This window comes from Eumetopias jubatus, unplaced genomic scaffold (genome assembly GCF_037043125.1).
Source record: "Eumetopias jubatus isolate StellerSeaLion01/CBP00866 unplaced genomic scaffold, mEumJub1_p1.0 scaffold_6, whole genome shotgun sequence".
Taxonomy (NCBI): Eukaryota; Metazoa; Chordata; class Mammalia; order Carnivora; family Otariidae; genus Eumetopias; species Eumetopias jubatus.
In genome coordinates this window covers 10,966,003-10,993,246 of record NW_028274812.1, presented here as the reverse complement: position 1 = coordinate 10,993,246, position 27,244 = coordinate 10,966,003, and the positions used below count along the sequence as shown (strand labels likewise).

At 41.8% G+C, this 27,244-nt stretch overlaps 1 protein-coding gene across 9 annotated transcripts in view; it reads left to right on the top strand.

Annotated features, from left to right (window-relative positions):
- ARID1B (AT-rich interaction domain 1B) overlaps positions 1-27,244 on the top strand; it is a 434,847-nt gene that overhangs the window by 81,708 nt on the left and 325,895 nt on the right. Inside the window, exon 1 of one of the 9 annotated variants that reach the window (XM_088023822.1) lies at positions 7,435-7,525. The exons of the other annotated variants lie outside the window; for them this stretch is intronic. Coding sequence (XP_087879948.1) covers positions 7,523-7,525 — 3 coding nt within the window. The 5' untranslated portion in view covers positions 7,435-7,522. Of the gene's footprint in view, positions 1-7,434; positions 7,526-27,244 lie in introns of those variants that run through there. 9 annotated transcript variants of the gene reach the window in all.

The following is a 27,244-nucleotide window of genomic DNA, read 5'->3' as shown; positions in this document are numbered from 1 at the left end:
GCAAATGTGAAAAGGAAACTGTTAAAAATTTATTTTATAATGTATAAACCAGCATTTTATATGGAACTGTGCGTATGGCAGCTTTTCCGTTTGTGTTAACCGATACTAAAGCTTTTCTAGATTAAAAACTGTAGGTTGCAAAACATGTGGGTTTGTTTTTTTCTTTTTCTTTCTTTTTTTTTCCCTGTGCAGTTATTTCTTTATCACTGAGTTGTCCTTCCAAGCCTGGTCTAAATGTGCTTGAAAATTACCATCTGCTCCCTGCAGTTTGGAGAGGGCACAGAGAGACTAAGGTAGAAAGCTGTCACTTCTAATATTTTCATTCAAACTTTCACGCCCTTCTTGTCTAGTTACATAATTGCATGCAGAGGAGTTGTTTTAGCCATTTGGTCTTTTCCTAATTTTTAAATGCGGGAGGGGGCACAGGGAGAGACTTTAGTTTTAAGAGCTGGGGCACAGTACTGATTCGAATTTGAGAATCTGATAAACCAAGAAAGCATTCAGCATTTCACCTCCCTGCCCAGTAAGTCACTGGCTCTGTCTGTGGCATAAGTGAGACAATGTGAAAAAAAACACCCAACTTACAGATAATTTTCTTACGCAGAGTGTGCTTTCTTACAAATTTTGAATGCTGTGTTCTCAAATTTCATTTTCTGAAGTTGGTATAGCATAGATTTAATGATTTAGTAGTTCTTTACAGTCTTATTTGATGTTCAGAATTTATTATAGATCCTATCGGAAGGATTTTGCATTGCTTGCATAATTTATTTTTTTAATGTCCCCTTTTTTTTTAATCTTAAAAATTGATCTATTTTGGTTTTGATTGGAATGAACGACCACAATAGGATTTGGAAATGAAACATGACGGAAGCCTGTTAGTGTAAACTGCCAATAATTTCTAATAGTCAGGAACAAGAAGACCATTAAAAAATGGGACTAATGCCAGTAAAAAGGTAGTAAGATAAAATGATAGTATTACTGTAGTCCAGAGCTGTAAATTTTGATCTTCCTGCAACTTAATTATCTAACATCCACATCAAGCTGAAGACCGTAGTTTTACCCTTCCATTTACTTGGGGATGATTTTAAGAGAAGAAAAGGATTTCAGTCTTCATTTGGCAGAATGATGGTTCTGACTTCCATATAATGGAGTATTCAGTAATTCCCACAAAAGATATTTAGTTAAGATGTCTATAATTGATTTTTTTGAGGAACAGCATTCTAGGCTTTTCATAATTAGAACAGAAAACTGAAAACAAATTCTCTCTTTCTCTCTCCCTTCCTCTCCCTCTCTCTCTTTTTTTGGGGGGGGGTTATTTTCTAGCCTGTGATAATCTGAGTCTCTTTAGAACCATCTGTTTAAGTACCCCATTTGTGCCAGGGTGTTTGCCTTTTGTACAACCAACGTTTTATAATTTCTCTAATGTAACAAAAACTTGCTTTGGAAAAAGATGTATATTCTAGGCTCTCACAGAATACATGGAGAACCAGAGAGCAGGTATGTCAACAACCTTATGTAGTGTGGTCATTAGTACGGTAGAGATCTATAGAACGGCTGTGGGAATCTCAGGAGGCAGGTAGTGACTCAATGGAGCCTGAACTGGGTAGGCTTGACAGGAAGGTAGGTAACATTTGAACTGTGTGTGTGTGTGTCTCATACCCTTGGCAGTGGAAACAGTATATTCAGTGTTCTATAATCCTAAACTTGTATGTTATGTTGAAGAATAATGTGGTTCTCATAGGGCTAAAGGTGTTGGAGAATGCGATACAAGTTTGGATTGGGAAAGTAGATTAGAGAAAGGTTGTGAATGTGAATGGTCTTATATACCATTCCAAGCAATTTGAACTTGACCATGTCTAAATAGGAGCACTTTCTGTATTTGTAGGAAGTTTTAAGCTGGGGAGGAACGATGAAATCTGTATGCCAGAAGGTGATGCTGGTGTGTGGAGAGTAAACTGGACAGGGAGCGCTGAAGGAGGGTGAATGATCAGTGTGACCCCACTAGGGCTTGAGAGGTAGGTGTAAGGTGCAATTAATAGATTGAATACAGGGATCTTAGTAACCAAGCATCAGGTAAGGCAAGGGAGGGCTTTTGGGCATCTGGTTAGATGTCTGTATAGAGGTAGAGGAGGGGGAGTAGATCTGAGAGAAGAAAGGGACTTTGGTTTTCTGGTGGTAGCCTGCAGGAAGTGCAGGTGTTTAATGGACAGTAGGAAATATGGGTCAGGGGAGTTGGGGATGCTGAAGATAGAATCTTGAAGTTCGATTCTAAAGTTATGGTGTGGCTCATTGGTTCTGAGTCCTGGCATCTCTTTAGAATCAGCTGGGAAGCTTTAACAAAGTGTACATGATGAGCCCATCCGACAGGTTTATCTTACTTTGTCGGGGGGTGGGGGTGGGTCCTGGACCCTCTGGAACCTTGGTTGAGAATCAGAATTGTGAGTTCATAGTAGAAGCCATAGGAAAGGGTGTGCGTTGCCTATGGAGTATAAAAGAGGAGGGTGACAAACCTTGCAACCCAAGTACTGAAGAGGTGAATGGCAAAGTAGGAGCTAGAGGAGACAGTGACAGGATGGTAAAGAAGGCAGAGCGGTAAGAGGAACAGCGGAGCACTGTGTCGTGGGAGAGATGGGGGCGGGGCCAGCATGGAGTGTAGGTGGTCGGCAGTGTCTGCTGTTGCAGAAGGGACAAGAAGAAAGGATTAAGAAGTGGCCAGAGATACTTTTTTTTCCTTGCTGTGATTTGATAGTAAGAGTTAAATTGCAGTGGTTTGAGGAATGAATGAAGGGAAGGAGGCAGTGTGTGTATGTTCTTTGAGTCTGCTTGTGTTGTTCTGTAAGGTCCACGAATGCTTCTGCATTGTTGAACGCCTGCTCTGTGCCCACCTGGGTGCGGGAGCCTGGCAGTTACAGTTTTGGCTAGGTTACTTCCTTACCCCGGGGAGCTCGTGGTCATGAACACATGATGACTTATCCCATGAGCTGAGTTTCATAAGATGAACAAGTCATTTAAGGAAAAGGTGGGCCCCGTGTTTCAGGCAGAAAGTGTAGCACGAGGGGGGCAAGGTGGGGTGAGCTGGTTTAGTTGAACGTGAGTAGCTCACTTGAGGTGATACTGGGAGGGATGCTTGGGTCATGGAGGAATCTGAATGCCAAGTTGGGAAGCCTGACTTGATCCTGTAAGCAATACGGAGCCTTTCTCGTTTTAAGGGGGAAGAGAAGTGGACCTTGGAAATGAGCATTTTAGGTAGATCATTTTCTGCCCACTGCTTGATGGGGAAGAAGGACTTACAGGGAAAGAACCTGGAGATAGAGAATGGCCTATTATGAGCAGAATAAAGTAGGACCCCCATGGATTCGTATTGTAGGGATAAAAAAGGCTGAGACTGAATGTTTGTGTCCCCACAAAATTCCTATGTTGACACCTGGCCCCCAGTGTGATGGTGTTAGGGAGGAGGGGCCTTTGGGAGGTGCTTAGGTCATGAGGACAGAACCCTCATGAACCAGGATTAGTGTCCTTATAAGAAAGACCCCAGAGAGCTCCCTTGCCCCCTCTCCCATGTGAGGACACAGTGAGAAGTTGGCTGACTATGAACCAGGAAGCAGACTCTCACCAGGTACTGAAACTGCTGTCCTTGATTTTGGACATCCCGGCCACCATGACTGTGAGAAATAAATTTATGTTGTTTATAAGATGCTTGGTTTATGATAATTCTGTTACAGCCTGAAGGGACTAAGACAGGTAACTTTAAATCTCTGTAGAAGGTAAACTGGGTACAGGGCACAGAGGTTGATTATGTTGGGGTAAGAAGGTACAGAATGTGAGGGGAGGTCTTAGACGACTCCACGTTCCTGCTTTGGCTGGAAGAGAAGACTTTGGTTCCAATAGTCAAGAGCCTGAATATAAAAGGAGAGGCAAGTTTTGTGGAGGAGGGTGATGGGTTTGATTTTGGACATACTGAGTTGGACTTGGTTCTGTTGTGTATATGTGAGGATAGTAGAGTATTCTGTCTGTATTTTTTTTTTCCTTTAAGAATCCTAAAGAAAGATGTCTACTCCATTCTCGTAAACTTCCCTGAGAAATATAGGCTAGTTGTATCTTTATTTTATAGATGTGGAAACTGAAGCAACTAAAATATTAAGTGACTTACCAAAAGTATGGAACAGCAAATGGAACCTAGGCTAATGAATACCCCAGTTCTGTGTGCATATAGTGTGTACAGTTCTATGTGCATATAGTAATTGCCAAAAGTGTGTTTTCAGTTGTTGAATGGATGATAAGTGAATTATTCCGATCTCCGTGATGCTGCACATAGCTCCTGAGGCACAGAACCTCTCTGAGCGGTGGGCTCTTCATCTGCACAATTGGGTGTGTGGGGCATGCAGAAGGGAAAAGAGGTTCTATGACTTTTCAGTTTCTTGCTAGTTCGAACATTCTGTGTTTCTGGACTTCCAGCGCCATCAACTTGAAATTGTTCTTTGAAGTAGCTAAAAAGTAGTGTTCAACCCCTAACAGATGATTTATTTTCTATCCTCTTTTTCTTCAAGAGGAGAATGGAAAAATTACGTCTGTAGAACACAGTGGGTTAGAAATGGCTTGTGAGAACTAGTTCTGTATTTTCTTAAAATTAATCTTCTCCCTCATAGCAAAGCCTCATGTACTTAAAGTAATTGAATGGGCTGCAGGGTATACTGGGAATTGTAGTTTTCCACTTCTTTGTGTTCTGAAGATTAATAATCTTGCAGCCCTCCGAGGGAGATAAGGAGAGGACGCTCTCTGACAAATTGTTAGCTTGTCTTTCAGAAGTGTGCTTTGAGCAGTGAATATACCCTCAATGCCTCCCTTGGGCTTTTAGCTTGATTCTAAGTAATGGTAATATATAAAGTATGGCTTTAAACATTTTGTTGGCTTATGATACTGCACTTCTTTTCTAGTAGTGTCTTTAATCTTTTAGCCTAGTTTTAAGGAAGTTTTTGTTTGTATCAAGGTGATAGATGTAAATGGTTTTCAAAGACAATGGTTTTACAAAGATCTGCCATCAAAAACAGTAGTCACTGCCCTCCGTTCTCCAGTTCACTTCCCCAGAGGCAACAGCCACTTTGAACTCTTTTATTTAGCTGATGCGTTCCATATTTTTGAATAACTTTTCCTTGCGTTGCTGCTTTCCGTTTAAGGTGACGATTTACTGCTCCTTCCTTACCCTGTCCTCCCCACGAGCATGAGTGCTGCTCGTGCCTCTTCATCCTCTTGGTAATGCTTTGTTGTGACTGGGGTTTGATCACTGTTGTGTTGACATTACTGAGACCCGGGAACTCTGTTCGGCAATGAGCCATGTAGTAAATGGCTGTCCTCTCCTGTGCAGGTCTTTGTTTCTCTCCCAGTCAAGAATTGACTTTTCTTTAATTTTCTACATGTATTCATTACTCACTCTGCTTAGGATTTTTAATCCATCATAACTGCCCACCTTTTGTTGTAAATTATTCAGTTCCAACAGGCGTGCGATCAGTTGCATCTTGTCAAGGACTCTCTGCTAGGGCCTCTGGCCTTCTGGGCCCTCTCTGGGTACCTCTGTGTCTGATGCATACGTCCGGGGACGTCCCTTTACTTTCACCTTGGAATTTCCCCCCACCTCGCTTCCTGTGTGGGATCTTTGGTTTCCTGGATTCTCTGTCTGTCTTATTTTGGTGCAGCTCATCCTCCAGTAGCTTTCTCGGGAATGGTGTGGGGAATTAAAATTTTAAGGTCTTGCGTGTCTGAAAATGTCTTTATTTTACCCTCATTGCCTCCCTTGGGCTTTTGGCTTGATTCTAAGTAATGGTAATATATAAAGTATGGCTTTAAACATTTTTTTGGCTTATGATACTGTACTTCTTTTATTTTACCCTCATAGATGACCTAAAGATCGACTGGGAATAGTAGTTTGGAAATCATTTTCCTTTAGAATTTTGAAGCGGTTGCTTGACTGTCATTTAGCCGCCAGCGTTGCTCTTCGGAAGTCTGAAGCCGTTCTTCTTGCTTCCTGATTCTTTGCATGCCCCTCCACCTCCTGACCATCCTCACACCTTCTCTTCCCCCACTGTCCTTACATTTCACTGGGGTCTCTTTATCCACTGCCCTGTGCACTCTTTTGACCCTGGGGTCATGTCTTGAATTACTTTTTTTTTTTTTTTTAATCTCCCTTCCCCCCTCATTTTTCCTCTTCTCTCATTCTGAGATCTTTGTCACCCAATACTGAACTTACTGGGCTTATCTTTTCTACTTATTTATATTTTTTTAATGTCATTTTCTTTTATTCCTGCTTCTGGAAGGGTTCTTCGTTCTATTGTATTTTTAATTTCCAAGGCTCTTTCTAGGCCTCTTTCCCCACCCTTCTTCCTGCCTCTTGCCTCTCCTCCTCCTCTTTTTTCCTTTTCTTAATTCTTCTTTATTTTGTTTTAATAGAATTTTGTTCTTGTTTCAAGATAGATTTTTTTATCTCATTGAGATATTAATAATTGTAGTGCCTTTTGCATCACTTCACTGCCTTCTAATTTGCCTCCACACCCCCCCCCTTTTTTTTTTCTTGTTTTGGTCTCTCTTTTCCTGTTGAAGACTTTCCTCAGCTACCAGTAGTTCTTGCTTGTCCAAATGCCTTGGCAGGGCTCGCTGATCACTGGGAGGTACCTGGGTGGGCTGTTTAGGGGAATAAATAGGGAAGTATCTCACTATTCAGTAGATATTGCTGAACCACAGCCCTTCTATGGTAGTGGTTCTGGAGAATCACTGTTTTTCCCCTCCTCCAGGAATAAATCTCTGGGTTTGTGCCAGGTTGAGGGAGATGCTATGCTTGGTGGGAGAGACCCCCCTCCCACCCCCGACACATACACACCATCCGTACCACTGTGCTCTCAGAGGTATCTGGTACCCCCACTTTCTGAGCCTTTTGAAGATTCTGCCTTGTCAACTGTGTTGACTGAGTTAGTTACTAATTGTCCATCTGTTTCTAGCATCCAAAATTTTGCTGGTGTTGTTGTTCCTGTTCTTGTGGGTTTGTTTTATAAAAATAAACAAACAAAAAAGCAAACTGTACTGTCATTTGTTTTTAGGAGGGAATGATACTAGATGTAAGTGTTGAATCTGCCATGTTTATCCAGAGTCTTTCTAGGTTAAAAATAGTACATTTACATTTGTAGGTCTGACCTATGTATGCTACTTTATAAATACCTTTATAATTTATGTGAATATGTACTTAACTGTGGGTTACAGTCTGTCCAGTACATAAACAGAACTGTCACAGACATTAAAATGTAATTAACAGCTGCGAGAACTAACTGTCTATACTCTGTGATCTCTTTTGAATGGTTTATACTATTTGCAAGTTGAAAATGTAGTTGATTCTGCAATCATGGAAATTATTTCATTTAAATGTGATTTAGTGCATCTTATTTTCTGTATAGACATCTGAAAATGACTTGTGGCCACAGTCTTCCCTGTACATGAATACCCCATTCAACATGGCCTGCTGTGGTGCGGACTTGTTAAGATGGTATTTATTTCAGAAATATTTTCCTGTAAAAACATGTATGTACACATGTAAGTATGGGTGTCTGCACATATAAACAATCCATCACTGCACTCTTGCTGTGTCTTCTACATTTCAAGGGGTATGGCGTGCTCTCAGCCTGGGAATGGGAGTGTGTCAGGCTGTATTCTCAGGCAACACACCTCCCCACACCATCCTGCAAATGCTGTCAGCCACCTTACGATGATATGCTCGGCAGCTTACGCTGGAGAGCCTTCTGTGGCCTCTCTTTCTGCCCCTTACACATTCTAATGGATAGCTTTGATCTCTGATGACCAACAGAAGGTGTACAAATGACATTTCTGGACCTACGAAAGCATAACAAAGGACATTATCTTGCTGGATGTTAAAATGCAAGTTTTATGGTGGCCTGAAGTGCCTTCGTGGAAAAATTTGTGGAAGTTCAGTTAGGCAGTGAGGGACTGGTGCAAGTCTTGTGCTACACCAGCGAGCCCCTGCTGCTCTGGGGGCTGGGCCAGCAGATGCGTGAAAGCCAGCTGGAAGCACAGAGCTGCAGAGATGCCTCACTGCTCCAGGGGACTGGAAGAGCATGGAAGAGTGTTTGTTGGCATCCATTTCCATAGGCATAGCTGCTAAGACAGAAGTTTCCCCACGTAAATGGTGTGAGAGGTATGAACAGACTGCTTCCTGTGGAAAGCTGACCTAGCTATTTACTTGGAATATTTGATTCTTTAACTGAATGTGCTAAAGAGTTACTGGATGATGTCATTATCAGAAATACTATTTTATGTTCATATGTATATGTATTTCATTTTGGTTATGTGTGGAAAGTATCTGAATATATTTGACGTTTTAAATAATGCTTTGGAATGCTTTTATTTTTTCATTTAGGCTTTCTAAATGTCTGTCTTTACAGATTAATAAGAATGAGGGGCGCCTGGGTGGCTCAGTCGGTTAAGCGTCTGCCTTTGGTTCAGGTCATGATCTCAGGATCCTGGGATCGAGTCCCCCATCGTCGGGGCTCCCTGCTCAGTGGGGAGTCTACTTCTCCCTCTCCCTCTCCCTCTCCCCTCCCCCTGCTCATGCTCTGTCTCTCTCTGTCAAATAAATAAAATCTTTACAAAAAAAATAAGAATGAGAATCTACTTGCTTTGTGACTTCTTAAAAATAGTATTTCATAGGGGCACCTGGGTGGCTCAGTCGTTAAGCGTCTGCCTTCAGCTCAGGTCTTGGTCCCAGCGTCCTGGGATCGAGCCGCGCTTCGGGCTCCCTGCTCAGCGGGAAGCCTGCTTCTCCCTCTCCCACTCCCGCTGCTTGTGTTCCCTCTCTCGCTGTGTCTCTCTCTGTCAACTAAATAAATAAAAGCTTTAAAAAAAATAGAATTTCATCTCAGGAGTAGCCGGTCTCGAACTGCTCTTCATGCGCCCTCCCCTTAAATCTCACCCTTTGCATTTGAGTCCAAAATACAACTGCCCTATGGACAAAATCATCTTTTATAAAAAGACAGATGGAAAAAACGCTGCAAATGTTTGTTTCAGAAATTAATGTAACGTTCAGAATGAATTGCCTTGTTGATAGTGACAGGGTGCTGGCTTCATTGGGGAGCGCTGCTGCAGCTGGGCACAGGGCTCTGCGGACCTACCGTTCGCAGAACGGTCCACACGGATGGCTCATTGGAATCCTCCGTCTCCCCGTGAGGAAAGCGGTGTAGCCAGCTGCCAAATGCATGGTTGTGTCAGTACTTAACTATGAGTGAATATCAGGTTTATTACTTTGGATCAGTTTTCCACATGGTCCATACTATTTGTTGGATGGTTTGGATAAAGTGTAACTTGAAAAAGTGCCCAGTCACTTCTTTTCGTTCCTGGAAGAGATGGTATTTCTTTAGTTTTTGTCATTGGATGGGCCTGGGTGCCCCTTTTGTATCATTACGACATTATGATAAATATTAAGCTTGTAAGCATAATACGATGAAGAACTGACTCTACAAATTCTGAAAGGCTTTTTGTTTTTTTAAAGATTATTTATTTGAGCGAATGAGCACATCAGCATATGTAGGGGGAGGGGCAGAGAGAGAGAATCTCAAGGAGACTCTGTACTGAGCATGGAGCCAATGTGGGGCTTGATCTCATGACCCATGAGATCATGAGCTGAGCCGAAACCAAGAGTCAGATGCTTAACCGACTGAGCCACCCAGGTGTCCCTGAAAAGGCTTTAAGACAAAACAAAACCAAATAATAAATTAGGTATTTACACACAAAAACCATTCAGGACTGTACATGATATCTCTTTAGAAATAGGATTTTAGGAACGGTTTTTTGTCAGTTTTTAAATATGTTATTTTTAAAAATCAATGTGAAATTAAAGATTTTGACGAGGAATTCAGCAAAATTACTATAAAATAAGTGATACGCTAGTGAAGAATAGTGATTATTGGGGTATCTAATTTTACTTTGGGTATCTAATTTTAAATGATTTTAAAAAATGAATTTAGTTTTTCTTTTCAAATGCATTAAATCTCTGTTGCCAATTGAAACTTTTGATTTCATTTTAATAGGTTTACTGTATATATATGTGTGTGTGTGTGTATATATACACACTGTACATGTATTTTTTCAAAAAGAATTTGAAGATTTAGAAATCTATATTCAAATTTGTGTCAGAAGTGGCCAGATTCTCAGATTTAGTAATTTTAGCTGTTTTTCCTAATGATAATTCTTACAAAGACAAGAGACTAAAAAACTTTTTTTGTTGGGGCACCTGGGTGGCTCAGTTGTTGGGCGTCTGCCTTTGGCTCAGGTCATGATCCCAGGGTCCTGGGATTGAGCCCTGCATTGGGTTCCCTGCTCCGCAGGAAGCCTGCTTCTCCCTCTCCCACTCTCCTTGCTTGTGTTCCCTCTCTCGTTGTGTCTCTCTCTGTCAAATAAATAAAATCTTTAAAAAAATAAAAATAAAAAACTTTTTTTGTATCTCATAGATCATCTTTTTTTCGGGGGGGTATAGTTCATTTATCTCCATTGGCTGAGCATCTGGCTGTAAAAAAATGAATAATAGTATTTATTTAATTGAAATTCATTTTACATTTTTGGATGGAAAGTCTATCATTTGAAGATAAACATTGAGGATTACAACTGTCTTATAAATATTGACTAAATTTTATGCTGAAATTAATGAATCTTTAATCCGCTAGTCTGCACAAATTTGATTTATCTGAAAATAAAACTAAAGAAGAAAAGTAATCAGTGATGTATATTACTTACTCTATCTAAGGGGTTGGGACAGATAAAGACTTCATTTTATGCTGTTTTTTTATCAGACTAATTTAGTAGGCTTACAGGCATGCACGTGGAAGCCACCAAGAGTTAATATGGATGTCAAATAATATGTGAAGAAATGGGTTTGTCTAAAGTGAGCTATAAAGTGAATTTCTTTATGTCAGATTTTATGTGCCCATTGCGATTCCTAAAAAAGCAAAAAATAATAAGAATAATAAAGTGATGCATTCCTATGGGGGAAAATTGGTTCTGAAAACTAATAGTAAAATCACACTTAAGAACTTTAGACATCTATTAAAAATCCATATTTAAATATTGTTTCCAATACTGTTTTAATATTCATAGTAACAAGACAGATTAGTTGATAATTACAGATACTACTGATTTCCCTGGCGAGTGTTCCCTGCCCGTCGGGGAGCAATGGGAGTGGAGGGGGAGGGTAGCCAGTCCTGATGTTGTCTACCTTTTCCAGGAGTCATTATTACCAGTGGACTGGTTGGGTCACCCCCTGCCCCTCCTGTCCTTCCTACTTGCCTCGTCATTCCAGAGGGTCCCAGCTCTTTAACACCCTGATTATCGTGTCTTTGAAGAAGTTGGAAAGCCAGTGACTGAAAGGCCCACTCCCTGGCTTCTCCTTGTTAATGGAGATGGTCATCCTGCATTTTTGGGGTGGCAGTGGGAGAGGCTGGAGAGAGATCCCTGTTTCACTGGGAATTTCAGTAATCTCCTTTCTTTATCCCAGCTAGATGCCTTTATAGTAGGATAGCGAGTCCCAGTTCTGAGGCCCAGTCCCGGCTTGTGTTAAGTGATGGGATTGGCAGGGAGCTCCAGCCTGCATTCTGATGATGGCTGTTTATAGCCAGACCCTTCCTGACCCTGAATGCAGGGCATCTATCCTGGTGCCAGAGGGCAAGGACACCTGGAAATGTCCTAACCTCAGGGCTCAGGATAATAGGTAGCAAATATATTTGCCATTTAACATATTATCTAGGCTGATTTCATTCATTGTCCTTTTATATATATGTAGTTTCAAAAGTTTCTTTTGCTTTGCTGGCTACATATTGAAGAGCTTGCTTTGAAGTATGTCCTGTCAAAGACTGAATCTGTGTGGTAGCTTAGAACTTCTGGTGGAAAAATGTGGATTCTGGGTTTTGCTGGGAAAATAAAAATACTTTAAGCAGTACTTAAAATGGTAGTATATATCCCCATAAATAGGAAAAAAAGCTGCTAGGGATATTGTATTTGAACATTATGTATATGTTCAAAGTTTTAAAAATTGTATCACACTGGGGCGCCTGGGTGTCTCCGTTGGTTAAATGCCCAGCTCTTGGTTTTGGCTCAGGTCATGATCTCAGGGTCATGAGATCAAGCCCTGCGTCGGGCTCTGCACTGGGTGTGGAACCTGCTTGAGATTCTCTCTCTCCCTCTACACCCCACCCACCCCCAACAAATAAAATGAAAATTGTGTCACATTGGATTCTAGACCCATAGTTAAAATACTTCGTTAAACCTATCTTGCAACAATATTTAGTGATGAGTCTCTATTAAAAAAATTCTCTAGTAACCTCTAAAAGACAACCATCATAACATCTGGACCAGTTTTTTTTTTTTTTTTAAGATTTTTATTTATTTGACAGAGAGAGAGGCAGGAGAGAGGGAACACAAGCAGGGGGAGTGGGAGAGGGGGAAGGAGAAGCAGGCTTCCCGGTAAGCGGGGAGCCCGATGTGGGGCTCCATCCCAGGACCCTGGGATCATGACCTGAGCCGAAGGCAGATGCTTAACGATGGAGCCACCCAGGCACCCCTGGACCAGTTTTATATTTGTGACTTTCATTCTCATTTTGTGGTATCTAGAACTTTCGGATTTCCTAGCATTATGCTTGAAGGGGCTTTAGTGCATATCTCATTAAATTTTATAACTAGAATTGAAGTGATTGTTTTTCCTCCCTTATCATTAATTTGGAAAAAGAAAGACTACCCATTGATGACACTATATAGATAAGCTTTCATAGTTCTTCTTTATTGCACAGCCTGTGTTCCCTACATGTACCCAAAGAAACTAGTGTGTGGTGTAGAAAAGTCAGACGTTTGGCGAGGGGGGCTTATTATCTCTTATTTATAGACACCTAGCTGGCATAGTGCCAGATAGGTAGGGAGTGGTAAATAAATGTTTGTGAAATGAAGGTAGTAATAGAACGTTGAGGGAACCCCACTGAATGGTCTTGTTGACTTCCGCAACGGACAGTACAAAAAATGGTCCTCAATAGAAGGAAATAAGATCTCCTGGACAGGTCTCTAGAACATTGTTATACAGGGTGCAGCGGAGAAGGCCTGACACAGATGAGGAGCTAAGAGTTTCTCGGAGTGGTTAAGTTGCTCTAGGTCACATACTGAAGTGGTGGAACCAAGATTAGAATCCTGGTCTGATTGACTCCAACACTGTTGTTCTTCATGACTGTTTTATCCTCCTTTTGTGAATTTTTAAGTGCCATGTGGAAGGACATATTTTGGTTTAAGAATATCTTCCTTCTTAGATGCTCTTATTGCTCAGAGTCTTTGGGACAGTGTGTGACCACAGTGATAGCATGTCAGTGTTATCCCCCCTTGGGAACATGGTTACGGGAGCAGCACCAGGCAGGTGTAGCGTCCTACATATCACAATGCTACATATCACGTCCTATTCCAGGGCCGGTTGGTACTGTGCTCATTAGGAGTTATAGGAGCAGTTACTTCTTTTTTCCTTGAGGAACCACAGTGTGCTTTTTTCCTGATGGCTTCTTGGTGTTTGAATGGCGTATGTATACTTGGCAACTTAAGTTTTTTCTTTCTGTTTTTCTTAGATTCTGTTCTTAGATTTAAAAAATAATAAGTATATGCTTATATAATGTGATATGAAGACATATAAGATCTTGAAGTGCTGTATTGCGGGGAGGGTGGAATAGAGTCTGGAGTAAAATAAACCTGGATATAAGCATCAGCTGCTTCTTAAGGGAAGTAATCTTGACCAAGCCACTTAAATAGTTGGTATTACAGTTTCCTCCTTATTAAGAGACAGCTGTAGTTACTAAATGAGATTTCATATGTGGGAGCAGGTAGCCTAGGACATGGCATGAAGTGCTTAAGAAATGCTCCTTTTCCCATTTCATCGTTTCTTGGAATCCTAGCTGATCTGATTAACCCATCAGTTCCTGGCCTGTCTTGTTTTTGGACTTGATAAACAGTTATGGATAATTTCCATTCCACAAGACAGAGCCTTCTAGGGACTGGGCAAGGGAGAGAGGTATTTACGGAATAACAAGACCACGTAGGCTCCCCTCCGCAGCTGCCCCTGCCATGCTGTTGGTGTTGCTCCGCGAACCTGCTGCTGTCTTTCTCCTCGTACATTCTTGGTTTCTTGGCTCTTTGTTTTTCTACATGCTGTTTCTTGCCTGGAGCTCTCAGGCATCTACAATCCATGTTGTATGCGGGTTGGGCTGTTCCTACTCCAAGGTTACTCTGCCTGGCTGAAGCCTTCCTTGACTCTCCCTTTGTCCTTCGCCCACTCTGTCCATCACTGTGTGCTGAGCTCCAGGTGCCACACCAGACAGCTAGTGTTTCTTTCCTTCCCCTCCCTCTGCAGTGCTTCATCACCCCCCCACACACACTTTATTGAGGAATAATTGACAAATATAATTGTACATATTTAAAGTGCTAAAACACACATTGTGGAATGATTACCAAAATCTAGATAATGAGCAAATCCATCACCTCACATGGTTAACGTGTGTGTGTGTGTGTGTGTTGAGAATACTAAGATCTACTCTCAGCACCTTTCAGCTGTACAACACCGTATTATTAATCATAGTCACCATGCTGTACATTAGATCCTCAGAACTACTACTTGTAACTGAAAATTTCTACTCTTGGTACATTTCCTCATTTCCTCCTTCCCCAGCTTCTGGCAATCACCATTCTATTCTCTGTTTCTATGAATTTGGCTTTTCTTTTTTCTTTTTCTTTAGATTCCCCATACAAGTGATATTATACAGTATTTATTTTTCTCTGTCTTGCCTGTTTCACTTCCAGGTTAATCCATGTTGTCACAAATGACAGGATTTTCTTTTTTTAATGGCTGAGTAATATTTTATTGTGTGTATCATTTTCTTTATCTGTTCACCCATCAGAGGATATTGAGGCTATTGCCATATCTTGGTCATTGTGAATAAAGCTGTAGTAAACACGGGGGTCCAGATACCTCTTCAAGATCCTAATTTCGGGGCACCTGGGTAGCAGTTGGTTAAGTGGCTGCCTTTGGCTCAGGTCATGATCTCAGGGTCCTGGGATCGAACCCTTCATTGGGCTCCCTGCTCTGCGCAGAGTCTGCTTCTCCCTCTCGCTCTGCTGCTCCCCCTGCTTGTGCTCTCTCACTCACACTCTCTCAAATAAAAATAAAATCTTAAAAACAAAAAACCCCCCAAAGATCCTAATTTCATTTCCTTGGCTATGTACCCAAGAGTGGGATTGCTGGGTCATATGGTACTTCTGTTTTTCCTTTTCTGAGGAATTGCCATACTGTTTTCCACTGGCTGTAGCAGTTTGCGTTCCTGCCAACAGTGCACAGGGGTTTCCTTTTCTCCACATCCTCACCAACACTTGTTTCTTGTCTTTTTGAAAATGACCATTCTAACAGGTGTAAGGCGACATCTCATTGTGGTTTTGCTTTGTGTTTTCCTGATGATTAGTGACGTTGAACACCTTTTCATGTGTCTGTTGGCCATATGAATATCTTCTTTAGAAAATGTCTGTTGAGGTCCCTTTGCCCATTTTTTTTCATTGGATTATTTGCTTTGTTGCTATTCAGTTGTATGAGTTCTTCGTATATTTTGGGTATTAACCTTTTATCAGATGCGTGGTTTGCAAATGTTTTTTCCCACTTTGTAGGTTGCCTTTTCAATTTATTATTTCCTTTGCTGTGCAGAAGCTCGTTAGTTTAATGTAGTCCCACTTGTTTACTTTTGCTTTGTTGCCTTTGCTTTTGGTCTCCTATCCAAGAAATCATTGCCAAGACCAATGCCAGTGACTTCTTCCCTGTGTTTTCTTCTAGGAGTTTTATGGTATCAGGTCTTACATTTAAGTCTTTGATCTTTTTCGTGTTAATTTTTTTTAAAGATTTTATTTATTTATTTGAGCGAGAGACAGCACAAGCCAAGGAGGGTGAGGCAGAGGGAGAGGCAGACTCCCCACTGAGCAGAGAGCCCCACATGGGGCTCCGTCCCAGGACCCTGAGGTCATGACCTGAGCCGAAGGCAGACACTTAACTGACTGAGCCACCCAGGTGCCCCATTTTTTGTGTTAATTTTTGTGTATGGTATATATGGGTTCACTTTCATTCTTTTGCATATGGATATCCAGTTTGCCCAACACCATTTCCTGAAGAGACTTTCCTTTCCCCAGTATGTGTTCTTGATGTCCTTGTCAAAAATTAATTGACCTTATATGTATAAGTTTATTTCAGGGCTGTATATTGTGTCTATGTGCCTATTTTTATTCTAGTATCATACTGTTTTGATTACTGTAGCTTTGTAAGATAGTTTGAAATCAGGAAATGTGATGCCTCCAGCCTTGTTCTTCTTTCTCAAGGTTGCTTTGGCTCTTTAGGGGCTTTTTTGGTTCCATACAAAGTTTAGGATAGTTTTTTCTATTTCTCTGAAAAATGCCATTGGAATTTTCTTTCCTTGTTGGACTCTGAGTAAATTAGAAACCAGGGAGCATGGCCTTTCGTATCTTTGTTCCTGACACCCCATGCAATGCCGGACAAGTAGGAGGCCCCCAGAGAGCATGTGTTGAAATAAATGGGACCTGGGCACAAATTTTGGTATCCATGCAAGATCAACCTGTAGATTAGCAGTTGGAAAATTCTGAGTTAGGCCACTTGTATAGAATTTTCTGTCACTCTGATTGTATAACAGTTCAATTCAAGATACAGATATATTTTATAAGTTTAAAGTAAATAGTTTATTTCTTGGAAAACATCCTTCTTGTGAAGAAATTATTACACTTTGAGTAGAGGGCAACTAATAATAGTGTATTTTTGTTACTTTAAACTTAAATTTAGAAATGAATATTTTTGTGAACTTTGGTATAGAAATTAGAGACTGATTTCTTTTGAAAGGGAGAAACCGTGATTTCCAAGATAAGTGAAAATGTTCGTGAAAACCCAGAACAATATATTTGTTATCTAGAAACCATGTGCCAGCTCTTGGCTTGCCTTTCCACCTGTCTGGCAAGAAGTTTCTGAGGCCTCCTCAGAGACAGCTACTCCTCCTTGTGCTTTGCCCATTTCTCCTGACAAAGCTGTGGTACCCCCAGCATCACGGGTGCAATGCCAAAGAGTCATGTTTGATTTTGCCTTCGTTTTCTGTGATGGTTAATTTCTCAAGTTTAATTTATTTTAGAGTAGGAGCCCTGGCCTCAGGCACAGCAGATTTCCAGCCGGATTTATTTATTTACTAGGTGTGTGATGTGGATATTGCTCACCTGGTCAGCCTTGGGCTCCTCATCTATGAAGTGAGGATGATGTGCTCTACCTTATCAGGTTGTTAAGAGAGTGAAACACCATATAGTTCAGGCCTGAGCTGAAATCGAGAGTCAGATGCTTAAATTGACAGAGCCACCCAGGTACCTCAGTGTGCCATTATTTTTGATTTGGAAGTTCTATTCTCTTTACCTATTTATCTCTGTCTGCTGAACCTCTGGGGGCACTCCTCAAAGCTCAACTCCCATTTCCTTCATTTATCTTGTCTATATTTCCAGAATATGCCTTAAGTGTATTTCATATTGGTCATAGTGTGTTGAATCTTGACGCGTGGTGATTTGAGTACCGGTCCTTTGATCCTTGAGGGTCCTTAAGAGCGGGAGCCACATCTTGATCTCATTGTTGTGGCATAAGGTAGAATAGCCTGCTTGTAGTAACTGATAATTGAATATTTGACTTTAATGGACATATAATATCTCGTTTTACCTGCTAAAATTCATAGTGCACTTTGAAGGATCATCTTTACATTGCCTGTTTGAGTACAGCCATACTTCGTTTTATCTCACTTGGCTTTATTGCACTTCACAGATACTGTGTTTTTTTTTTCTAACAAATTGAAGGTTTGTGGTAACCCTGTGATTAGCAAGTCTTTTGGTGCCATTTTTCCAGCAGCGTTTGCTCACTTCATGTCTCTGTGTCGCATTTTTGTAATTCCTGAAATATTTCAGACTTTTTCATTATTATTTTATTTGTGAAAATGATCTGTGATCAGTGATTACAGCTCACTGAAAGCTCAGATGATGATTAGCATTTTTTAACAATGAAGAATTTTTTAAATTTTTTAAATTTAAATGTGCATTGTTTTTTAGACATAATGCTATTGAACAGTTAACAGACTATGGATAAGTCTAAACATAACTTTTATGTGCACTGGGAAACCAAAAGGTTCATCTGACTTGCTTTACTGCAGTTCTCACTTTATTGCGGTGGTCTAGACATGAACCCACAGTATCTCTGAGGTATGCCTGTATATAGATCAAGAGTGGTATCTAGGTAAATATTTGAGGCTGATAACCATTTATCCATTGTTCCCTCATTTCTTCCAGAAAATCTATGACGTAGAAGTAAAGAATTCTTTAGTTTCATGGGAAATGGTTGTAGCTATTGGGTGACCAAATTTCAGAGCTTTACAGATTGTTGAGTACCAGAAGCTTTCTTTATATCTGTGTTCATCTTTCAATTCAGTTAGTGACATCTATATTTTATTCCTTAGGAACCTATAGAACCATCTGCCATTTATTCAAATTAATTGCATTTATAATACTCAATGGTAAAAGTTGAGTGAGGTGCAAAAGAGATATATGACCAGCTGAATTATATTCCAGATTAATGTTTTTGTTATTTTTATTTCATACTTTGCATTTCAGTGTGAGAATAATAGAGCCTTAAAATTATTACAGTCTTTCTCCTGCCAACTTATCCTCACAAAGTAAGGACGCCAGACTCTGCCCAAATTTAAAAGTATTATGTTTTTGCCAGTGAGCTATTGTTTAAAATGAGTTCTTTAGGGAAAAAAGTCACAAAGAAAGCTGTACTTATGGAGAATGTTTTCTCTGTTTTCTTTTTCTTAATAGAAGGATGGCTTACTGCCATGTTTTGTTGTTGTTTAATATTATAGAGGTTTTACTGCAGCTCTGTTGGTGATTACAAGAGTGCTACATTTTGGCTAGCAAATGTAGTAAATGTGATGAAAATCCCCTATGTTGTACATTGTCTGAATAACATGTTTATATAACATGCTAAATATTTCTGTTGAAAGAATTGCTTTCTTGAAAGGAGGTTGGAAATTCCTTTTCTTGATTTTTAGTGTTGCTGGAGTGTACTGTTGAATATTCCAAATTACATGGGTATTTTATTGTTTATTTTTAAAATTTTTTTTCTAATTACATGGGTATTTTAAAAGCATCCTCAAAAATTTTATTTGTACACACTATCATTTTTGAAGTCAGGGTTCTGAAAAGATTGAGAATTATATCTCTGGATAGGACTTTTGATTTACTTGTAACCTACTGGCCAGTGAATGGAGTTAATGTAAAGAAATTTGTCCAGGTTCTGTATTTTTTAGAGTAGATCGCACTGATGTGATTATGCTCATAAGTCACATGCACAGACTAGTCCATTTGTATTTCTGTTTGTAAAATATTGTGGTTGTGTTCTGACCCTGAACCCATGGCCTTGGTAACCTCACCCCCTTCTGGCCTGTGGACTCATGTTGAGTCCTGCGTTCCCCTTGTCATCTTCTGGCCTGGCTCATATCTTCTCGACCCTCCCCATATCTAGTTGTTTCATGTAGTCTCATGTTGGTGCAGTGATTCTACCCAGAACTATAGCCTGCTCAGCTTGAGATTCCAATTTCTAATTGCCAGCGGGGCCTCTCCACCCGGATGTGTCCCTAGCAGCTCAGTTCTGAGTATCCCATTGGCTTCTCTTTCCCCCACCCCATTTAGCCCCGTAAAATCATGGTGCTGCTCAGTCACTTACATCATCCCTCTGGAAGTCATGCTTGGTGATCCTCCCTTACTGCCCACATCCTGCTGCTGAGTAATTCCTGCAGATTAGGTCAAACCTCTTCTGTGCTGTCTGCCCCCCCACTCCCCGCGCCCCCCAGTCATAGCCTTCACTGTAAGTTGAGTTCTTTGCCATCATCACTGGTGTGGACAGTTGCCATGGCTTCTCAGCCGGTGACTTTGCCAGTTGTCTCTCTCCTGCTTCTAGATCTATTATTTTGAGGTCCACAGACCCTGGATTGTTCATAGATGGACTGCAGGAAGCTGTGAACCATTTAGAACTAAATATTAAAATTTTATGAATGTGTGTAGGTGCATTTTTCTGGTCATTCTATTTGCAAGGCTCTATGAATCCCAGGTGGTTACGAACCAGTTTTTGTTTTGTTGTACCTTCACATGGAGTCTTCACAGTAATCTTGATAAAATAAAATGTAAATCTGATATGTTACTCTCCTGCTTACATTTCTTTAGTGAATTCCTGTTAAAAATAAAATCCAAACTTGTCAGCCTGATGGCGTGTCTCTCCTGAGCTGATGCCTGTCTTCCTTTGCAGCCTCATCTCCTGCCAGCCCTTTTCCCTGTGTCTGTACAGCAGTTTACTGAAATACTTGCCGTTGGAGAATATGCCATGTATCGTTTCCCTCCACACCTCGTTATACTCTTCCCTCTGTCTGAAACGACCTGTTCCTCCTTCCCCTTTTCTCTTTGCTTCAGATGTCACTTTCTCTGTAAAATCTTCCTTGTCCGCTGACCCCCATCTACATTTAGTCAAGTTCCACTTCAGTGAACACTTCTATGTTGAAAGTACTGGTTGGTATTAGAGGTATCTACTCCTGAACTTACATGAGCTTCACTTAATACATAAGAACTGCCTGCCCCTGAAATCTCATTACAAGTGATCTGTGGGCCTTCTCACATAACCGTATTTATTCCTGACTTTTGATTAGTTGCCTAAAATCTTTTGAAGAGCTCGGTTCTTTTCTTGTTCTTGTCCTGTAGTCTTGATCAAACAACTGCCCTTCATCATTTTTTTTTTTTTAAGATTTTATTTATTCACTTGGCAGAGACAGAGAGGGAACACAAGCGGGGGGGGTGGGAGAGGGAGAAGCAGGGGGAGCGGCAGGCAGGGGGAGAGGGAGAAGCAGGCTTCCCGCGGAGCAGGGAGCCCGATGCGGGGCTCGATCCCAGGACCCTGAGATCATGACCTGAGCCGAAGTCAGGCGCTAACAGCCTGAGCCACCCAGGCACCCCTGCCCTTCATCATTTGTTTTGTTGACAGCTGTGTATCATGTTCTGCCTTCTGTTTTTGCTATGCAGTGCTACTTGTTTGGAAGCTCTCTTGTGATTTCTCTACTTATCTTTCCTACCATTTCAGAAACTAATCAGCCAGAATTTTTAGTTGTAAGCAATGAAAACCGAGTCTGGCCATCCCAAACAGAAACGGGAGTATAGGCAGGCTGTTGGGCAGCCTATAGAATCGCCAGGAAGGCTGAAGAACTGGGTCAGCAGGAAGGGCCGGCACAAGGGAGACTGCACTGTGAGACTGATGCTTACAGCTAGGACACAGGACAGAAGGCATTCACTGCCACTCACCATGCAGGGCCATGGCTTGTCCGTCATCACCCTCCTGCTGTCCTGCTAACGTGCACTTGTGACACACCCCCGACTTTGAGTGTTGCTGTGTTACTGCCAGCAGAAACTTCACTGCCCTTGTTTCTTTGTGTTACCAGCTAATGAATTAAAGATCAGGGCATCTGTATCTCATTGGCTGATCCTGGGTCACGTGCCAGTACCCAGTTGCCAGGGAGTTGGGGAATCAAGTGTCTGGCATTTTCGGCCTCTCTATTAGGAGGCAGAGTCAGCCTCTACAATTCTGACACCAGTTGCAATGTGGTATTCTCCCCCCTCACCACCAAGTAATTCTTGGATACCAGTGGGTATCTGGCAGTTTAATTCAATTCTGACAGTACCTACCTGGAGAAAGCATCAGCTCCCACAGGTTAAAGGCTCAGTCCTGTGAGTCAGGTCTCCCACCCGCAACTTCAGATGACAGGGCTAGAGATCCAGAAGTTCCAGTGACTCCTTGGGCTTAATTATTTTGCTAGAGCAGCTGATAGAGCTCAGAGAAACATTTTTACTTACTGTATTACTGGCTTATTATAAAACAGTATAACTCAGGAACAGCCAGATGGAAGAGATCCCTAGGGTAAGGTATACAGGAAGGGTCATGGAGTTTTGGTGCCCTCTGAGTGCAGCACTCTTGCTGAATTTCCACATGTTCACCAACCTGGAACCTCCCGAACCTGTCCTCTTGGGTTTTTATGGAAGCTTCATTACATAGGTATGACTGATTAAATAAGTGGCCATTGGTGATTGATTTCATCCTCCAGCCCCTCTCCCCTTCCTGGAGCTCCGAGGGTGGGACTGAAAGTTCCAACCCTTTCATCACATAGTGGCTCTCCTGGCAGCCAGTGCCCATCTTTCGGTGAGTTTTGAATGCCACCTCAGTAACATAATGAAAGGCACCTTTATGGCTCTCATCACTTAGGGAATTCCAAGAGTTTTAGGAGCTCTGTGCTAGAAATGGGAATAAAGACCAAATGTATATTTGTTATTGTAAATCACCACATCACAGCCTCCTGTCAGACTCATAAGGTGAGGAATTAATCCACATACCAGAAGAGTGCTCATGGCCTGGGCAGCCAAATGGACAAACAGGTGTTCACCACACTGCTGCTTCACCACTGGATTGGCTGTGCTTCCGGAAGTTTTTCTCGATCAGACAAGTGTTGTTATCCCACGATTGTTTACGTAGTGGTTGACCATTTAGGAGGTCTTCATGTCAGCATCTCATTCGGCAAGATGGAAGGAGTATTGTAATGCCATTTTGTAAGGATGGAATTAAGGAAACTGGTGGGCAAAGAAAGAAATGCAGTCTAACAAAGAACATGGAACTGTTAAGGGCAGACCTGGAGCTTGACCTTGCTTCTGGCCCTAGAGCTCATGCAGGCTGTTCCTATGACACCAGCCGGCAAGCCACTGTGCCCAGGTCCAGTGCCGTGAGGGGCTCAGAGACGTATGTTCACAAAATACACACTCACACACAGCCTCTTCCAAGGACAGAGATGTGCACTAGCATATCTGATTCTGTGAGGCCTAATTTGGCATTTTGTATTCTTGTTCTGTCTACTTGTGTTGTTTAATGTTGTAACATCTCTCTGGTTGACTGAAGCCATATGTCATTCAAATGGAACCTGTACTTTGGCATTGGCCTGACAATCACTCAGCTGTGTAATGCAGCAATAAAAATTATGAAAACTGTATCTGCTCATTAGACCACTGGAAGCCACAGGCACTTTGTGGCTGTGTCCCACAGCTCTGCACTCTGGCGAATGGGAGCGCGGTAGACTAAGCCTTTGTACTTTTTCCCTCTGTGAATTGTACATTTGTTTCTCAGTTTACAGATTGCGAGTAGAGCCACATGGATGAGCACTTTCCAAGATTATAACAATAGGAAATATGCTTGGGGAATGAACTGCCTCAAAACAAGTAGAATAAGAGGTGTTCTACTGGATTTTTTTTTCATGTCACGTTAAAACTTTTGCAAATTCTTAAGAATTTTAAGAGTGTTAAGTAGTTTCTGTTATAGGGACAGAGGCTTTATATCTTACTGTTTTTCTAAAGTATTACTTCAGTTCTTGCTGTGCTAAGATATAAACATGAAATGGGCATGCGTCTACCTGCAGCGCAGGGTGTTGTGTGTGTGTGTGTGTGTGTGTGAGTGAGTGTGAGAAGCTTAGTGTTCCCATGTTTCAGACTAGGGAGCTCTCACATCTCATAGGAAAACTGAGCGTCAAGTCGCCCACAATGGGAGCAAAAACAGCAACAACGAAAACCTCAAACCCTCTCTGCAGCAGCAGATCGCACACTGTCATCAGAGGAGAGGACCCCTTTCACCTTAGATTTTATTTTTATTTTTATTTTCATTTTTTTTTTTTTAAGTTGGCTCCACACTTAACATGGGGCTTGAACTCAGGACCCTGAGATCAAGAGTCGCATGCTCTACTGACTAAGCCAGCCAGGAGCCCCACGTTAGAAGATTTTGGAAGTCTCTTCGTTGGGGGGGGTGGGGGTGGGTCGTGGGCTGCTGAGAGTCAGGATGCCCCCAGCGGTGCATTTGAGGTGGGACGTGGCGGCCAGGCGCAGGTTAATGTCCTGGAGAGGACAAGGCTGGGAGTTAGGGGAAAGGGAAAGAGATGTTTTGGGGGGAGAGGGACATCAAGGTGAAGAGTGATCCTGTCCTAAGTAGGGGGAGTCTGAGCGAAAGAGGAGAAAGAGAAAACTAGGGAGAATGTGGTGTGACCGTGGCAGGGACCAGAGGCTTCCTCTGCAGTGTTTTGTAAGGTAGTTGGTCAGTTGCTGTAGTGTTTAAAGGTTCAGGCATAATGGTTTATATTAGATTATGAAATGTGTGTAGTTATTTAAAAGTGTAAGGGAATTAAATATCTATTTGAAAAATGTATATTTGCATAAGAAAAAGCATTGATGGCTTTTGGTGGATGGTAGTTAATAAGCTTTTATTATTTTAGAAAATACTTGTTAATTTTGTATAGCAAACATATTTTAAGTTGACGGCAGTTTCTGTGTCACTTTCTTGTATTTCTAACGAGGCTAAAGTGAGGGGTTTGGAAGCCTGGATTGGTCTTGTGGCTTGATGGGGGGAGAGAAGGGATTGAGCCTGTTACCTGTGCAGCCACGGAATCCCGATGGGTGTCGCACTGGGTGGCCCACTGGGTGGCCTTGGCTGCAAGACTTCCCAGTACTCCCCCAGGTGACTGGTGGCTTTGCCTCCCACCCCACCCCCAACTGGGAGGTCTGGACCAGCCTGTCTCTGGCCTTCACTTCTACCTGCAGCACGCCGATTTCTGGTACCTAGCACCAGGGCAGTCCCCCACCCCCACTTATTTGGACCCCGATTTGCTATTTGAAATTTTGGGGATACCAGATTTGAAGTTCTGACATATGGTGCCAGAAGAAATTTGAAGAGATTAGATCATTTCTAGTAGCTTCATTTTTCAAATAAATCAACATGTATGCATACGTATGCACTCACACATACATGTGTGTGTGTAAATATATAAATGATCACTTGTCACATATTCAGGTTCTTAATGCCTCTGCCCATGCGTATTTTTTTTTAAAGATTTTATTTATTTATTTGAGAAAGAGTGAGAAAGAGAGAGAGAGCATGAGAAGGGGTAGGGTCAGAGGGAGAAGCAGACTCCCAGCTGAGCTGGCGGCCTGATGCGGGACTCGATCCTGGGACTCCAGGATCATGACCTGAGCTGAAGGCAGTCGCTTAACCGACTGAGCCACCCAGGTGCCCCTGCATATGCGTATTGTCTTCATTTCTGTATTGCCCATTTTCAGGGAATCTGAGGTCTGACTGCCTGGGTTCCTGGACCTCAGTACCTGACTGCTTCATCACCATTATTGGAATTTAGTCTCAGCGATACACACTGGGGTCTGCTCAGTGTTTGTTCATGTTGATTAAAGAGGAACAGTTAGAGCAGTAATTCTAAATGGTAGGTATTCCTTAAAAATTACTGCATGGTTTTGGAATGCAGTACTTGATTTCAGAGGGCAGAAAACTTACCTCCCTCCACTGGTGTATTTGGGTTAATACGAAAAAGATGTGCTCCTCAGTGGTGACGTACAGTGTCCCGAAGGTGTGTGGGGTAACGGGGGAAGCCCTAATAGGCTTAAAGTTTTTCCACGGACAATCCACAGTCGACGTTTGAGAATTAATAATAACTTATTAACTTGGGTGGTAACTCATATGTTTGTGTTTTAAAATGAAATATACTAATTTATTACAGAGCCAATATTCATACAGCCAGTATGTTTTTTTAAGCATCTGCTGTATGCATAGCATGGTCTTGGGAGTTAATCAAAATTCTTCCCTATCATTACCTCATACTGTACTGAGCTATTTTTTCCTCGTGTCCTTAATGTGTTCCTGTCTTCCCAACTCGGTTTGTGTTACTCAACAGAGATTCCTCTTTTTCTTTTCTCTGCCAGCTGAAAGTCGAGTCCTCGCTCTAGGCCTAGGTCCAGTACTCCCGGTCTGAACAGCCTTTCCTAATATCCTAGCCCTTGTGTCCCCAACTTTTCCAGTGGAATTTACCTGCTCCCTTCTTTGCTCTCCTTCTCTGTTCCTGCTCAGATTTCCTCCTGTTTATTCTGAGTTGTAAACATGTTATCATCTCTCTTCTGCTTATAAGCTGCTTATGTGCAGGGATTTTGTCTTCTTCATATTTGTATCTTCTATGGGGCCTAGGACAATTTTGTTGACACTTTATTGCTCATGGAATGTTGGATCAATACACGTGACATAATGGAAGATAGAAGTTTGAAATCCATTTGGGAAAACAAAGCATAGAGCCAGATACTGTCTGTGAAGGAGCCCTTGCCGTTGGCTTCGTCCTTCAGTACTGTGGTCTGGTTGGGTCAGGAGACCAGAAATCTAGCATTGATTCTGCTGCCAATCGGCCACACATTCTTAGATATTTTAAGGTTCTGCTCTGTGAAAGGAGACAAATTCTACCCATTTCAGTAGGATTGTCATGGACCCTAGTTTTAAAAGTTTACAGGTGCCATGTAACTAATGAAGTACTGGTGTTGTCATAGCTATTATTTTTAGGGGTAGCTCAGATCAGTGAAAGCATTTTACAATGCGGTCTGTCTTGTAGTTCCTGTAGTAAATCATTTTGGAGAAAAGAGTCAGAGCTAATGAGCCTTACACTCATCACTCATTTGTGGCATGGGGGCTTTCATATTGAGGCCCCAGTGTAGAGAACAAAGTCAGGGTCTGATAAAAGAATACAAGGGGAACCTGAGGAGAGGAGAGAGTCCAACTAGCTTAATTTCTGTATTTTCTAAGGGTGCAAACTCAATTAATGGAACTGCCTTTAGTTTTTTCTGTCCCTTCAGGCCCTGCATTCTTGCAGCAGCTTACCCAGTGCTTCTCTGCCTGCTTCATTCTTCCTCCTGAGCGTTCAGTTTCTCCATTATGTGTTCACTGTTTTCATTCTTCTTGGTAGCATTATTGCAAATTTCAGGTGGTAGGTGTTATAATTTTTTCCCCAAGTATTTCTCCCAGAGAGATGATTAGCCTGAATATTAATATAAACCTGGCAAAGAACTCACTGCTAGGGAACCTCAGGATTACCACCGGGACATGGTGGTATGGATTCCCACAGTTAGGGTCCTCCACACTCCCCCTCACCCCTGGACAAAGAGGTTACCTTCTTCCTAGGATTCTTTACCTCTTTTGTGACCTATGTAGAAAGTCAAGAGAAGTCCT